Source organism: Cyprinus carpio, chromosome B20 (genome assembly GCF_018340385.1).
Source record: "Cyprinus carpio isolate SPL01 chromosome B20, ASM1834038v1, whole genome shotgun sequence".
Taxonomy (NCBI): Eukaryota; Metazoa; Chordata; class Actinopteri; order Cypriniformes; family Cyprinidae; genus Cyprinus; species Cyprinus carpio.
This window is the reverse complement of record NC_056616.1, coordinates 6,860,678-6,878,230: the sequence shown is the minus strand read 5'-3', so window position 1 is coordinate 6,878,230 and position 17,553 is coordinate 6,860,678. Positions and strand designations below refer to the sequence as shown.

The 17,553-nt window shown below is 37.9% G+C and overlaps 2 protein-coding genes across 3 annotated transcripts; both read right to left on the bottom strand.

The window, feature by feature from the left end:
* Positions 1–2,296: 2,296 nt before the first annotated feature.
* Positions 2,297–8,872, bottom strand: slc30a1a (solute carrier family 30 member 1a). 2 transcript variants are annotated; one of them, XM_042746487.1, is made up of 2 exons: positions 8,036–8,872; positions 2,297–3,982 (listed from the first exon to the last, which is right to left on the bottom strand). In XM_042746487.1, exons 1-2 carry the CDS (start codon positions 8,646–8,648, stop codon positions 3,090–3,092), a joined length of 1,506 nt encoding a protein of 501 aa, XP_042602421.1. In that variant the 5' UTR covers positions 8,649–8,872; the 3' UTR covers positions 2,297–3,089. The 2 variants fall into 2 exon arrangements, with proteins under 2 accessions (XP_042602421.1, XP_018981651.2); XM_019126106.2 differs by having other exon boundaries at positions 8,045–8,870.
* Positions 8,873–9,458: 586 nt separating this feature from the next.
* On the bottom strand, positions 9,459–15,943 carry nek2 (NIMA-related kinase 2). Its single transcript, XM_042747465.1, has 10 exons — positions 15,741–15,943; positions 15,534–15,657; positions 14,998–15,215; positions 13,206–13,446; positions 12,465–12,547; positions 12,218–12,344; positions 11,725–11,947; positions 11,063–11,117; positions 10,841–10,917; positions 9,459–9,946 (listed from the first exon to the last, which is right to left on the bottom strand). The coding sequence occupies exons 2-10, from the start codon at positions 15,630–15,632 to the stop codon at positions 9,735–9,737; spliced, it is 1,335 nt and encodes a 444-aa protein (XP_042603399.1). The 5' UTR covers positions 15,633–15,657; positions 15,741–15,943; the 3' UTR covers positions 9,459–9,734.
* Positions 15,944–17,553: the final 1,610 nt, after the last annotated feature.

Sequence of the window (17,553 nt, the reverse complement as noted above, 5' to 3'; positions counted from 1 at the left end):
GCTGAACCTCTCGGTTAGACTGCAGAGTCATGTGACGGCTTTGATGAGCCAGAGTGCTGCTGTGTGGGATTAATTAACAGGCTGCATGTGGCTTTCATGAAATGGAAATACCTTTCTTTCTCTCTCCTTTTTTCTTTTAATTGAGCCATAGCTAGTTTCCATCATGACTAAAAGTTCTGCAATAACTGGCTGAATGGAGTCTCTGTCTTTTATCTTTCAGCCACATTTCCTCAAACTAGAGTTGTGTTGAAAGGCTCTTCAACCACAGACCTTAGGCGTTATCTGGTATTTGTCTTTAAAGTTATTAAAAATTAGCCAATACTATTTATCTTTCCATTTCAAGGATATTATGTTCAAAATACAATGAACGTTTGTGGCCCACTGAAACACCATTGTAGAAACAAAAACTTTTCTTTTTTTTTTTTTTTAAGCTGGAATGTAATGTCAAGATAGATATACAGCACACAGACTTTTTCATAGAAACTGTTTTAGCAAAAAATGTAATTTTTAGTTGAATGGTCACTATTCCTAAAAACTAGAACACTTAGCCAAACATCTTCCACCATCCAACTGTCCATTGTTTGCAGATGGCAAGGTTTTTTGTAGCAGAGGTAGAGTTGTCAGCAGTTATAGCAAAAAATGACAGAATCAAGCCAGACTGAAGTCTTGTTTGAAATGTTAATATTGCTATACATTTACCAACTGGAGAATAAATGAGTCATAGTGCATCTGACAGTAACTGAGTTGAATTGTCAAGGGAATGATGCAAGAACTCCAGAATAAGCAAGTCATTCTGCATTGCTGAATGTTGTTAAACTACAATGTAATACAATTTATTTGTTATTCATTTTATTTTTACTTTAAATTTAAGTTTACTTCATGTACTCAACGTGGAAGGGTCAAAATAATTAATTGTGAAGGGTAAAACCTCTACTCTAAATTTATTTGTTATTCATTTTATTTTTACTTTAAATTTAAGTTTACTTCATGTACTCAACGTGGAAGGGTCAAAATAACTAATTGTGAAGGGTAAAATTAACACTGTAATTTAAACAAATTTCATTTATTTTTTGTTAACTCAATAACTGGTGCATTCCCTGTTACATACTATAAGTTTTATAAATTCACATTACACCATATTGGTATAATCTATTTCTGGATTCATCTGCTCTTTGTTTGAAGCAAACAAAACATTTATTGGTTACATATTGAATTGACTTCTAAGCTGATAATTTCTGTTTACTAAATGTGATCCGCATTAGAATGTCTTTGTTCTAAAATAGTTTTATCTCTAATTGTTTTCACTTTGTATCTCTTGGTGGAGTTAAGGCTGAAACTGAAATGAAGTCTGATGTCCCCCAGGGATATATACTGAGACCGCTGCTCTTTAGCATTTACATGTTTCATCTTGGCCAGCTTTTAAAGATGACTTGGCCTGATTTATAATCTTCATAGAGCTTTTCTACTCATTGTACGGTGTTCAGGTATCCTATTCTATTCATTACTTGGTCAAATCAAAACCTCAACTCAGTCAGCTTCCCTAAAAAAAGTGACAAAACAGACATTAATTGAACAGTACCAAACAAGCATGTTTAATTCACAATGACACATTTGACAGTAATATATCAAAAAAACATTTCCGCTGGCATGGTACTTTTAAAATCCTCAGTGATACAAACACTCCGTCAGCACATTTATACTGTAAGCTCGTCTTTCCTCTACAGATTTCTAAAAAATTCACCAAACGACTAATAATAAAGACTAGTAGTATTTCTGTTTTACATAAATTGCATATTTTCACCAAATGCTAAAGTTTGCAGATATAAATAATGTTGTGAAGAGTGGATATCATATGTTTTTCCCCAATGAAGGCCACGGAGTAGATTGCGCGACACTCCAAATGATGTGTTCAACCCAAATCTACTTCGGTGTATTTCAGAAAGCAACTCCCTTGTCTTTTGGTTTACAAATTTTGCTTGGTTTCTAAAAGCTTTCCATATAACCACAAGTATATTTGGTCATGCACAAATGAATGTTTTCCACAAATCTGAGGAGGCCCCTTCACTTTTATGACAGCATTGACAAAACATGTCATCCTCCAGCAGTATGTATTTATGTATATGTATGTATATATATATACACACACACACACACACATACATTTTTTTTTTTACAGCATTTTCACCTTTTTTGATTGACAACAACAGAAAAAACAAGGTATCAGCTTTTATATATATACATATATATATATATATATATATATATATATATATATATATATATATATATATATATATATATATACAATAAGAGAAGGTTTGTCTAGTTCCTACACTGACTAGATTCAGTGCTATAACACAGCAGTTTGAATTATAGGCATGGTGAAGTACTGTCAACACATCTTCTGATGTCTAATAAAAGAGATCATCTAAAAAAAAAAAGTGAAAGATTGAATAGCAATCTTTGAAAACTTCATCTAAAAATACTCTCGGTTAAAGCATAGATCATTTGTTGTGAAAGAAAAAAAAAACTTTTTTTTTCTAAACCTCTAATATCATATCAACTAATCTTATAAAAAGCTATTAAAAAAAAAAAAAAAAAAAACTTAATTACCAATAACTTAAGTACATAAATTATTACAGCTCTCAGAAAATTGAAATTTTGAATATGACTAAGAAAACAAAGTGTGAAGAAAACAAAACAGAAAAAACATGAGTAGAAAAAACTGGTCTAGACATTTCTACTTGGTCCAGCAGCTGAACATTAAAATTGCTTGTCATTGCATTACATCCACAGAAAGGACACAAATGTCTAATGTCCCATATGAAGAGAAGCTTTGGCACGGACACACCAATCAGACGATGCGGTAAACACACATGCAGAGGAGGCCAGCCTTGCTCTCCAGCCTATTTATATTGTCTGTATGTTGGTGTGGTATCTGAGATATAGGACTGTGTGGTGTATGTGTGTTATCATGAGTGTGTTTGGGCTCAGTTCTTCTCACAGCATGGCAGAAATCAGTCAGCTGATCCAATACACATTGGTACCCTTAACAGAACCGAATGTTCTGTGTCTATCCTGCTTCTCGCTCACAATGATGATTCCACCTCCCTAGTCATGATCACAATGGATTCTGGCCTGCTTGTTTCCTCCACAGACTCGCTGATGATCTCCAGAGATGTAGCAGAAGTACTGGTTACAGTTGGGGTTTTGGCTTCACACGATATCTTCGCATCTACAGCTTCATCAGGAGGCTTTACAGCATCAGCGGCGCCACAGCAGAGCTTCGGTGCACACTGCGTTCTACAGGAGAGCTCGCAGAGTGAAGTGCGAGAATCAGAGTTCATCGTTACGAATTCCGGTTGAATGGTTGTAGCGTGGATGCCCTCATCGTGGAAAAAGTCCTTGATACGCTTGGCTACGTCCATGTAGGATGTGGGGTCGTGGCATTTGATATGCGCAGTGGCGATTATGCGACTGCCCGCCAGCTGCCAGATGTGCAGCTCGTGCACTGCCAACACGCCCTCCAGTTTCCGCAGGCGAGCGTTGAGCTGATGCATGTCGATCTGCTTTGGCACGGTCTGTAGCAGGATAAGTGCAGATTCCTTCAACAGTGGGTATGTGGTGTAGAGGAGGATACAGACCATAATGACGCAGAGCGTGGGGTCAAGATAAAGTACCCAACAGGGTCCTGCTATTTTGGCGCCCTCAGTTACTTCACTGCTGTTATTGAGTGAATGGTCTGCGCAATGCTGGCCCACACAAGGGTTCTCACAGACTTCGCCCGGCTTGCATGGGTTCCATACCAGTATGAAGATGATGGCGTTGATTACCACGATAACCGAGCCGAGAGCGTCGCCCAGCACGTGCAGGAAAACACCCCGCATGTTGAGCTGGGATGCCGAGTCGTGTCCATTCTCGAGCTCTTCGTACGGAGCGCTGCCGTTAATCTGCAAATCCAGGCTGTCACTGTGACACATCTCTACAGAGGAGAAAGCAAGCAAGCAAGCATGAAAATTCCAAAGAAATCTGCACAGAACAGCAGTTTGTAGATTTGAATTGAAATTAATCAGCAGTTATACTTTCCTCCATTTACCTCGGAAAGACAAACTTTTCAACTTCTGAGGAAATTTGTAACAAATTTGAGGAAATGTGGGTGTATAAAAGCACTGGAATGTTTCACTATTTGTACAACTTGCTTGTATTCACAGCATTCCAGATAACAGTATGGGAGCAGTGCCAAGTGGAATGTGGTGTGGAGTTACATTTTTTTTTACTGGAGTGAGTGTTTTTTTTTTTTTGAAAGGCCGTGTTTCTCTGGCTTAAAGAGTGTCTCATGCCAACTAGCAGGGACCAAGTGGAGAACAGAAATTTGTAGCTGGAGGAGCAATTACAGAACACTTTGAGAGACGAGGGGAAACTAACATACTCTGTTCCAGACCAGCTTTTAAATTTGTGCTGATATTTAGTAAAATTCTGTGGAACACAAAGGAAGAGATTTAGAAGAATGTTTATGTTACCAATATAATTAATGCTGATGGAGACCCAGATCAACACCACTGACTTTCATTCCATAGACAAAAACAGTATTCCACAGCAGAAAGTATAGGATTGTTCACACCAAGAATGATAACAGTAACTGCAACAGTAACTACATTAACATCTACACCATCGCACAATAACATTGTTTATTTTAAGCACACGCTGCAGTCATTTCCTGCTCTTTAAAGTCTTAAAAGTCCCCTTTAAAGAGGATCCACAGAGGTGCGATATATATTGCGATATGAAAAAAAAAACAAACAACAAAAAAAAACACCAGATGACTTGAATTGCTCTATTTGGATTTTTTTTTTTTTTTTTAAATCAATGATTGGGGCTTATTTTGTAGAAATCAGCATAGAAAATAAGTTACAAGCATAGATAAATATAATAACAATGACACAAATTAAATAAACAGTGCTATATTATATTTTTTAGGTAAGTCTAACAATATTCAGGTACTGAAATTGAATAATCAAATGTAAAATAACACTGCATAGTCTTCGCTGTATGAATTAAATCTAATAAATCTGGGTTAAAGCTATGAAAGTGATTTTTCTCTGTGTTTTGTTTGATTAACATTCATGACACAGAAAGCCTCAGGAACATTAAACTGCTGGGAATATACTGTTACACATCCATTTTCTTTCTCAATTGTTTACCTTCACCTAAGCCATAAGCAACTGTGTTTACAAGGATACTTCCAGAGACATGCATTTTGACATAATTTTGCGTGCATGTGTCATTTCAGACACAAATAGACACGGAAGTAAACGGAATTCAGTGTTCACGTGCATCTGCATGACACTTACCGTGTCTACACCAGTGTCCTGACATTTTATCCTACCTGCGCACATGCACATCAATATTGCATCCTTTTTCTCATGCTGAACAACAATATTTAATATATATGCATTACTGTAACGGTAGGTTTAGTGTTGGGGTAGGTGTAGACTTTAATAAAATACAATCTAATAGGTAGAAAAAGATTGGTTTTCTGTAGCTGTATCCCTTCCAGCTACAACCGCAAATATAACACATGATTACTGTATTTGCATTACTGTTTTCGTGGTCGAATTGTACTACCCACTGTTTTAATGTAATGTAGCAAAATCTGACAGGGTAGCATAAATTGACAGAACTACAGAATACTGTAGTGCCGAAATTTGCACCCTGCCAGATTATGCACTCCCTAGTATTGGTAGGTTTAGGAGTAGGTGTGGGGGAGGGGTTAGGATTAGGCAATCAGGTAGCGACTTCAACGAGGGGTGCAGAATCTTGCAGGGGTGCAGAATTCGGCACAACACCGGACGCGAGTGGTGCGGTGACACGCGACAAAATACTATAAAACCCATTATAATCAGTGATGCTGTCTACACTGGATGCAGCGCGACAAATCCCCGACAGTAAACTGATGCCATGTTCTATTTATGACATACTGACACAAAGTTAAAATAATTTGCAACGGACTCTTTGTCGCGTCCAGTGTACAGTAGACAGAATTTAGCGGTGCGGGGCAGCACGACACAACTGTGGCGTCTGCTGTAGACATGTTGTGTGAGTAAACGATCAGTATATAAATAACACTCAGTATAGTTAACATCGCACATCCTGCGATGAGACTATTGCGGATGTGCACATCGCGATATCGATGCTGAAACGATATATCATGCAGCCCTAATTTACAGTTTGTATATCCGCAGTTCTACTTCTGGTTTCCCTTTTTGAATAATGAATACAGACTACTGCCACCTGCTGGTACAGATAGCTAGCCTATTTCCTAAAATGCAGGCACAGAACGTATGCGATAGTTGGCTGTTGGTGTAGGCGTAGTTAGCCTCTGCAGTGTGTTCAAATGTGGTATCCACCTTTTTCCTCAACGCGGAAGTAAGCCAATAAACGGTAAAACTATTTACAGTACAAACCAGTGTGTTCTTAATTAAGATAACAGATTAAAATAATATGATAGGCCTAGGGCTGGGCAATATATCTAACGATATGATTATGCGCATCTAGTCAGTAAATCTGGTTCCGTGATTGCGCTAAATCGCCATCACCTGCTTTCAAATGGAGAGGCATTTAATAGACAGAGCCGTAGATCACTGACAAGCTACGCAATATCGTGTTGATTATCGAAGGCGATTCATCTTCGATAATGAACGCGATATTGCGTAACTTGTCAGTGATCCACGGCTCTGTCTGTTAAATGTCAATGTCAGTTATTGTCAATATCAAGCACCAAAACGAACTGTTTTGTACAGCTAAAAATAGCTGGACGCAAATGAGACCGGAAGCTAGACCCATAGAATTTACAAATGGCGGCACCCATTTTTACGTCAAGAAAAAGGTGGATAACACCCAAAAGAAAATCTCAAAGGAACCTCAATTATCATTATATCAACTTCAGATTTGGAACATAACTTATTTAGACATAAGGCTTTAATTTTATAGCAATTTTGGATTCAAAAATATTTTGAAAAATATTTAGTTTATATAAAATTTAAAAAATGGTACAGTGCATTGTCTTTAAAGTAAATTTAAACTTCTATACCTTAATATTTTGAAATGATTTCACTTCTTCAATGATCTGCAGATTGTCTTTAAAAAAAAAAAAAAAATCCAACCATAAGTCTGTAATCATGAATTATAACAATTTAAGTTTGGATAGTGCATTTTCACATTCACGTTCAAAAATGGGGGTTGGCACTTAAGGGGTTAAGAAACTCCACTGTTAGCTGATCACCTACGTGTCTTAGATTGAAGGCTATTTCTGACAGTCCCCAAACAAAGCCCAGAACCGTTACCAGAGCTACGATCAGCATGATACAGTGATCAGGTCCAACAGCTTTGTGACCCCAAATTCCTACACGGTCTTCATAAAGTACCTAGCTACCGATCTCTGCATTTATCTATAAAACACAACAAACAAAAATAATAATAATCACAGTGACAGCTAATACAAAACCACCATAATTCGACTGTAGAAATAGTATGTTAGCAGAAACCTTGTAACTATAGTTTTTTTTAATTTAGTAAAACAAAATAGTAAATTTAGTATCCTAAGCTGGTTGACTAGTTAGTGCTGGTCTTCGGGCTGGTTTAGGAAGAGTTTTGACCACTTCTTGAGCTGCTCAGGCTACCACTGACTTCTACTGTAAGGACAAAACCCCCACGGAGACATTTCTCAAAATATCTTCATTTATGTTCCACAAAACAAAGTCATACAGGTTTGAAATGACATGAGGGTGGCATTAAAGATGAAAGAATTCATTTTTGGGGTGAACAATCGCTCGAGCTCAATGAGTTTGTTGCCAGTGGTTGCATATTAACAAACATGCCCAGCGAAGTAAGTTTTGCACACGTTTCTCCAGTTACACCCGTAACTACATCATCCTACTTGAATCTGATTAATACAAACCCGATCCCGCTTGTTCTGTATAATTAAGAATATCTATAATATCTAGTGACCATATGAATAAGTTTTAATGACACAAACCCGATTTACCGGCGGTGGTCCTGTCCGGATTAACGCCATTAGGGCTGTTGTTCTGATTCCCCACCAGATTATTGGTCTCCTCGCCCGCGGACCGACTATCCTCCAGCGTCTCACACCGGCGCACCTTCCCGTTCTTGTGTTTCTTGTGCCCCCCGTGGCTGTGGCCGTGTCCTCCGTGGGAATGGCCGTGTCCGCCGCCTCCGGCGTGCCCGTGAAAGAGACAGAGCCCAAACAGGTTGACCAGCAGCCCCGCAGCCCCCACCCCGATCACCACCTCGGGCTTCTCGATCTCATGGGGCTCCGTGAAGCGCTCGATGGCCTCCAGGATGATGGTGAAGCAGAGCGCGGTGAGGAACACGGCGTTGACCAGCGCGCCCATCACCTCGGCCCGGATCCAGCCGAACGTGTTTTTGTTGGTAGACTGGGTCTGCTCCGCGAAACGCACCGCCACCAGCGCAACGACCAGCGCGATCACGTCCGACAGCATATGAAAGGAGTCCGACAGCATCGCTAGAGAAGACGTGACCCGGCTCACCACCACCTCCACGATGAAAAAGCCGAAGGTGAGCGACAGCATGCAGAGCAGGCGGACCCGGTTCGGCGCGCAGGCCATGATTCCGCCGCGAGACGAACAAAGCTGTACACGAACACGATACCGCTTCGGGTTAATAGCTCATAACTGAACTCGTTCAAGCCGGCAGACGGTGAGCGACTCTCTGATCCGGTTATGGTGCTCGTCTTCTGTCTCCCGTCTGCAGACGGCTGAAACTTTGCACCCGGACCGGCGAACTTTCCACACGGAACACGCTCAGCGTCAGGCCACGCCCACACCCGCCTGCGATTGGCTGAACGCTTGGGATCGAGGAAAATTTAACTCATTTCAGGAAAGGCGAAGAACCGCATTATTACATTCAGACCAGTCTATGATTTAGACCCCTTGTCCAAATACCCACACTGCCCTGATGGCACACGTACATCACGGACGTTTATTTGACGGCTGCTTTTACATCTGCAAGACGTTTTTTTTTGTGTGTGTTTGATCATCTGCAATGCGTCTATAGGACGTTCACTTCTAGATGTCAAACAGATGTTTATGTAAAACTGACATCTTTCATCTCAAGTGGCCAAGACCGCGAGTGTGGGTTTTGGACAAGGCCAGAGTATCCCTCGAGCCGTGATAACACACACATACATCTGCAAGAAATCTGTTAAAGATCTCTTGATCTGGAAAGCATCTTTTGATACCTCTATTTGACATCTGATAGGAAACGTCCTATAGATGTATTACAGATGAGCAAACACACATGCAAAAGAAAATGTATGTGTGATGTACGTGTGCAAACCTGAAATGCTGATTATTACGCTTATGAAGCCCAAAACAGCCATTATTTTCAGCTTCAATTAATAAAAATAAAACAGATAATATTATCAACCCTTTATTTCAATAAAACAGTACATCCAAATAAAACATTAATCCCAGTAATAAAACATCTATAAAATGACAATACAACACATTATCTTTGATAAAATAATCCAGTGTGATGACCAAAAATGAAGTGTTGTTCCACTGTACTGTACAAACTCTCCAGCAAATAAATAAAAGCAGAAATCTTATTTCCTAATATACACAATATTAAAAAAAACAACAACTCTTGATCAGACTAATGCACCACTTTCAGTAGTAAATTGTGGTTCATGGTTAGCGGATGCCCTGCATTTCTCTATTCTTTGGTGAATAAATCTTTTCTTCTTCACCAAGAGCCTGTATACGCATGTTAGCCCACTGATGCCTCTTCACAAGACAGTGTTCTTGAGGTTTAGTGACCAGTCTGCTCTCAGGTCGGCTGTTCTCCTTGCCATCTCCTGCAAAGTGAACCCTCTTCTTTCCCGGAGAGACGTTCTCTTCATTCTCTGTCAAAAACAGAATTATGTCATTCTCATGCTTTTAAAGTGAACATATACAAGTATTTTCTTTCATTAAGGATCTGAACCCAGATCATGTTGGCTAAAAAGACTAAATTCAGTCATGCTTTCCTTGTTGCTGCACACTGCCCTCCTCAGCCTTCACAAGTGTTGTTTGTTAGCCTCATTACTGTCAGACTTTCAAAATCTTTCATCACTTGAACGGAGATTATTATAATTAAATTTTAACGCACAGCCAACACAAATCAGACTTTAGCACCTCTTTTTAGTTTGAGATTGTTCTGATGTTAAATACAGATTTAAAGTCATAACAAGAAATAGTTTAATAGCTTTAATACCATTTTTGATTTTTTTTTTTACATAGCTATGACAAGAAACACTGAAAAAAAAAAAAAAAAAAAAAAAAAGTTAATCTTAAAAATATACCTAAACATAAATAAGAAATAAAACAGTTATCGAATAAGCATGTCTTATTTTGTGTCTTAAACTACTGAAATATTGGTGTTTCTCATTTTAGAGCGTTCAATGCAATTTGGGAAAGAAACCAATTAAATATATATATATATATATATGTGTGTTTATGTGTGAAATTATTCAGATGTAGCCCCTTTTGTAATTGTTAGCATTTTCATAAGTAACTAATTTAATTACACTTTTTTCTCAGTAAATGTAACAGATTTAAGTTACATTTATTTTGTAATTAAATTATGTAATGCTGTTACACGTTATTCTAAACGTTTGACAAGTAGCATATATAAACAAATACCAGGCACTAACACTGAGCATTGAAATTACACTGAAAGCACTGAAATAAGACAAAAACAATACATGCTCAATCATCTAAACAGCATTAATTTTTTATATAGAAAAACGGTTTCATACCTGTGTCACTGGCACTGAGTAGAGACAGTGCCCTCTGCTGCCGGATCAAATTATAAGCCTTCAACAAGCTCTCAGCTCTGTCCGAGAACAATTACAACGACATATTACTAACATTACCTTACGTGAACAAGTGCTCAGTAGCTGCAGCTAGTTGTGCAGCACATGACTAATGTTTAATGTATTCATATATGACCAGTTCAGCAAAGAAGGCTATTTATTTACCTGGCCAGCTTTTCATTTGATTGCTGCTCTCGGACACACAGCTCCTGTTCCCTTTCTGGGGGAGAAAGCGTTTAAAGGGTTAGTTCACCTAAAATGATAATTCTGACATAATTTACTCATTGTCATATCATTCCAAACCCATAAGACTTTTGTTTAACTTCATAACACAAATGAAGATTATTTTTTAATGAAACCTGGAAAGATTTCAGGCCCATTGAAACCACAATCTGGTGAAACACACCGTGAGAGTAAACTATCACAGTCTTCTGAAGAAACACTATTACTTTATTTAATAACAGAATTCATTTAGACTTATAAAAATTCATCAATGCACATACATAGAGCACATCAGATTTGATAAACAGAAGATCAAATGTATTTGTTTGACAAACAAGAACCGAAGCTGAAGTTTGTTTTCAGATGTTAAGAAAGCATGGTTAACCACATCATTTGTGTTTCGAAGATTAACTAAAGCATTATAGGTTTTAGAATGATGACAACTGATGTTTTTTATCGAATTTTTGAAATGATCCCTATTTATTTGTAAAACCGTATTTTCATCTGGGGTTAAGTATCTCAATGTTTATCACCCGACCAGCTGTGATTGGAGGCAGATGTTAGTTCCAGGTGTGAAGAGGCCTAATAAAACAGAGTAGACTTACGCTCTAGTCTCTGCTCTCGCTCTTTGAGGGTCTGTTCACGCTCACGTAGAATCTGCTCCTTCAGCCGCAGCTCTGCTAGAAGCGACGGCTCTGGATGTTTGGGCTGCTCTGCGTCTTCTGATCTGCGCCTCTGCTTCTCCTGAAGCCTCTTCTGCTCCTGGGCTACACAGCCCGAGATCAAGCTGTTCTGCAGAATGGACTCCACAGAGGGCCTCAGATAGTCCTAACAAAACAGCCAGACACAGTGTGACAAAACAGCACACAAGACAATGTTGAACTTTTTGTCAGGCTTGCTATATTGAATGTTCAATTCAAATCTTACAATTCCTTATTTTCACTACGCTGTCATGCAGCGGACCAACAATGACTATTCAGCAAGCGTTTAATCAGTTAATTTTGGTCAGTCAAATTCACTTTGACTTTGGCCTTCTGACACAAGATCTAGAAATAAATAAATACAAACTCATGGTTCTTCTGACAAAAATGACTTTACCTTTAAGTTGAGCATTTTTGAAAGAATTGTGTTCAGATCATTAGAGTATCTGTATGGGATTCTTCTGAACTTCCCTTCTCTGATTTTTCCAGCCAGTTCTGTTTGATTGTATGCTGTAAATGGGGGTTGGAAAAAAAAAAAAAAAAAAAAAAAGTTTCACTATTTCGTATAATCACACAACCAGCCTGTGCGTAACTGAGGTGTAATCATAGTAAAAATATATGGACAATAAGACATGTATACTTACGATAAAGCACATAGTTCATAAAGTAAACATCCTAAAGACCATATATCTGATTTTTCATTGTAGGACATGCGGTTAATTTGTTCCTGTGAATACAAAAGGTGGAAAATATGAATAAAACAGAAAAAGCCAAGTCTTGGCGGTAAGAATATAATGATGAAGCTATGGCACACATAATTACTTATGCATGCCATGACAAGATCATTTAACAACAGTTTCTCTGCTTTTCGAAACTTGTTTAGATAGGTTGGACTCGTTCCAGTTCTTCAGGAGGGTTGGGTCAAAAAGCAGAACATGCCAGAACATCAGTGTATAATAACATCTGTCAGTAAATATGCACTTAAATGTATATTTTACCCCAATATTAAAAATACTTTTGCAGTATGTAAAATATATTGTATATGTATCTTTATGTACCACAAATAGTCAAATGGTAATTAAAATTGTTCATTCGCTTAGTATTTCTGTTCAGTTATACACTGTAAAAACTGACAAATAAAGATTAATCGAGTACAGCTTACAAGAAAATAATATTTTAGCCTTTCTACTTAATTTCATGTTTAATTAAATGTTGCTTGCTATGTCTTTTTAATTATTTGTGAAATTTACATGCAATTTCTGAGTGAAAAAAAATAAATAAATTCATTTTCAGTTATAGGTGCCCATTTTCTCTCATCACAATCCCAGTGATCTCTATCTTCTCTCTTTTAAACACATTTAAATGAAAGATGAAAGGACACTTACCGGCGACATGTAATATGGAGTTCCAACAAATGTTTTGGCAAAGCTTGTATCATGGTTCAGTATCCGAGCTAAACCAAAATCACCAAGCTTTACATTCTGTTTGACATCCAAAAAGATGTTTGCAGGTTTCAGGTCACGGTGCAGTACTGTACTGCTGCCGTTACTTCTACCATGGCACTCTTTTAATGCCAGGGACAACTGTGCCATCACACGCAGGATGAATTCTTCTTCCAGGTATCGTCTGCAAAGACAACGTAAAAGAAACAAACATTGCAGGAAAACAGCTTAAAGGGATACTCCACCCCAAAATGAAAATTTAGTCATTAATCACTTACCCCCATGTCGTTCCAAACCTGTAAAAGCTCCGTTCGTCTTCGGAACACAATTTAAGATATTTTGGATGAAAACCGGGAGGCCTGTGACTGTCCCATAGACTGCCAAATAAATAAAACCATCAAACTCCAAAAAAGGTATGAAAGTCGTGGTCAGAATACTCCATCTGCCATCATACGTGCAATCTGGGTTATATGAAGTAACAGGAACACTTTTTGTAAGCGAAGAAATCAAAAATAATGACTTTATTCAACAATTCCTTTGTCAACAGTCTCCTGTGTGTCTCTTCATATCACCGTATGCTGCATATGCTCTTCTGTATCATCCGCACCACAAGGATGCACTGTTTTCTTTCAAATCAAAGCTAAATACATGTAGAAACAGCGCATCCTTGTGGTGCGGATGATACAGAAGAGCATACACAGCATACGGTGATATGGAGAGACACAGAGGAGACTGCTGACAAAAGAATTGTTGAATAAAGTCATTATTTTTGATTTCTTCGCTTACAAAAAGTATTCTCATCGCTTCATATAACCCAGATTGCACGTCTGATGTCAGATGGAGTATTCTGACCACAACTTTCATACCTTTTATGGACCTTGACACTGGTATTTACTTGGCAGTCTATAGGACAGTCACAGGCCTCCCGGTTTTCATCCAAAATATCTTGAATTGTGTTTCGAAGACGAACAAAGCTTTTACGGTCTTGGAACGACATTCGGGTAAGTGATTAATGACAAAATTTTCATTTTGGGGTGAAGTATCCCTTTAAACAACAAAATAACAGTAGCAGGGTTTCTGCAGTTTTTATGGAGGTAAATTTAAGACGTTAAGACCAAGTGAAGAAAATTTAAACTAATAAATTCATATGTCAATGTGTTCTCTAAATGTAATTGAGTTGTATTTTTAAACTTTGAAGTGTTGCTAATAGATCTATATTACTTTTAAATTTATTTAACAAAAAATAGCTTGAGGCTTGAATAGCTCTGCTCCCAACTTCTAGAAATAAGGAAATAACTTTTATGGTACCTTCTGATCACACTGCAAGAAAAGTGATATTCTTCTTCTTCTAGATATTCTATTATCGTATTTTCCTCAGTTTTTATCTTATCAATGCAAATGTCTAAAGATTCTTAAATCCAGATACATTTACTTGAGAAGAAAAATTATCAAAATTAAGTTAATGAAAAAAAGAAATATCTGCAAGTGGACTTATGTTATACGTCTTTAAACAAGTTTTCATTCTCCATTCACAGATACAAGACATTCATTTTGCACCTTAAATGTATCTTGATTTAGGAATGTTTAGATATTTGTTTTGGAGAACAAGACATAAATGCTGAGGAAGATATTAATTTTAAGCAAGGCATGCAACATTTAATAACACAATATTTTACCACTTTCTGCTCTGATTATGACATTTATTTGTGAAAGGGTGAGTTAAGCTTAATTTTACCGGTCTTTGATGCATCGGTTGATGAGACTGGCCAGATCTCCACCCTCACAGTACTCCATCACTATATATAATGTTGTGTTCGTCCGATCTATAATTCTGTCATAGTATCGGACGATATTTGGGTGCTTCAGCTCACGGAGCAAATTGACCTCAGACACCAGCATCTGTTTCTCTGCCTCGGCCATGGTGCCATAGTCCAGCACTTTCCAAACCAGAATCTAAGGAGATCAGATGACACGGTCCAAATTAACCAGCCGGAGGAGACAATGGCATAACTCACAGTACTCTAACTTCACTATGAAGTTTATTGCACTAGAACACAAAATGTCACAGCAAACAGCATCTAAAAACAAATGCTACTACGTAATATAAACTGATATTTTGTTGTCTAATAAGGACATTAAAAAAAAAAGTGTTACTTAAATATCGAAATAATTTTTAATTTGCTGATATTGATTTAGGCTCCTAATATGAAAGCACAATACAACAACACCATCCTGTTCATGTAAACAGAGTTCAGTCTGTATTTTACTGACCTTTCCATCTGATTTCCTCCTGATTTTCTGGCATTTTCCGTAAGATCCGCATCCTATGGTGAGCATCACCTCGTAGTCTTCAGTTCTGGATGGCATCATGCACACAGCAGCTCCACACTTCAGACTAACACAGCAGAGCTCGATTATTTATCACGTGCAAACTCTACTAACAAACACAACAGGGTTCATTCATTCAGTTTCACTTACCGTAATACATTCACTTCTCGTCCTTTGTGCTTAACTCCCTGTGTCTTGTATGGTTTTGCGTGTTTTAGTTTTAATAAACCGTTACAGTCTCTTGTTTGTGTTGAGATTGAGAAACAAACAGACAAGGCAGGAGCAAGCCGATTTTCAAACGTGCGCACAAACGCTGGATTCTGATTGGCTGGATTTGTTCGTTGGCGGTGATCTCATTGGTCCGTATGAGAACACAGCGTGCACGTTGCCAAGCGCTGAAGAACCGCGAGAACACGCGGGAACAGTTTGGAAGAGTATTTCTTAAAGGGACAGCGCGAGGAGAGAGCTGCGTGGAACGGTTAAGTTTCAAAACGGAATTCTAAAAACTAAACCTGATGTAAACATTTTAACTTTAAATCATAAGTTAGAATTTCTCCCGTCTTATTTTTGGACACGTTTCTTGGAATATGTGACCCTGGAACACAAAACCATAAGTAGCACGGGTAACTTAACGTTATATTAGTAGCAACACACCGAGCGACACGTGTCATAATCTGAAAATCACGCCCTTATTATAATAACTATAATTCTGAGATGCCGAGATATTTATTTATTCAGCTTTAAAGTGATGTATAAATCACAATTTTAAAAAACTGCGTCTTATGACTGGTTTTGTGGTCTAGGGTCGCATTTATATTTTGACGCCTATGATATAGTTTCCATAATTTTATTAAAAACAGGCCACTTCTGAGAGACGGACCGTCTGCAGATTGACCTCTGCGCCCGGTACTTCGTTATTGAAACGGTTCACTGTAAGTGTACTGTGTGTTCGCTTGGTGGCAGCAGTGTTTCTCGTGCTCGACGGCTCTGGGTGTGGCAAGGCCAAAGTTCACCTGAAGCCCTTTCCCTTGTTTCCATTAGAAGCCTTTACAGGGTATGAGCTTTGCACATACAGACAGAAAGACAGGAAATAACTTAATTTCACTGGGAAAGATGCATTGATGGAGCTAAATTCAGTTATGAGGCACAGGTGGGTAGTTAATGAGAATCTATGTGCTCCAAATGTTCTTATAAAGGCCACCCTATAAGAGAAAGGACAGTATGGGCATCTGGAAATGGACATGACCCCTCAAAATGTAATCCTTTGTCTTTGGAAATGCACTTTTATTTTATTCTTTCTTCTTAATTTCCCTTGTTATATTTTCAAGCGTCTTGCTATAAACTTTTTAAAAAGGCATTAACACAATCTTTCAAAAGCTGAAGGTTTGTGGAAAAAAACAACAACATAACATATACTGCTCCTGCTAAAGGTGGAAAATCTCTCACTGATGTTCTTATTATTTTTATTCTTTATTTTTAACACCTGTGTGTGACCAAGTTTGTAGCAAGTTTTATATTTCTACATGTTTAAGACTACTTAATTAAGATGTACCGAGAAGACAGATGTATGTACTGTATATAATAATGACACGTTTGTTACAGTCTATGAACAGTGACTGAGAATGAGTGCTAAAACCCTTATTTTCTTCACATACACAACGAATAAGCAGAAAATGAATAATAAAAAAGCCGAATCTTAGGATAAATGCTTTATTAAAACTGTTTGTAAACTAAAAGAGAATCAAATATGATCATGTACTGTCTTAGCAGCATTCTGTCGACTCAGTACAGACAGATTGATATACCGTTATCATTTGCTTTAGTGTTGATGTGTTTGGTGAACGAGCTTCATTCTGTGTCGATTATCTAACATATTTCTCTCAACATGGAATGGGATTTGTGATTTTATTGCTGAAGTAATGGAACCAATTTGTACCCTATTCACAGAAAGGACCGGCTCTGT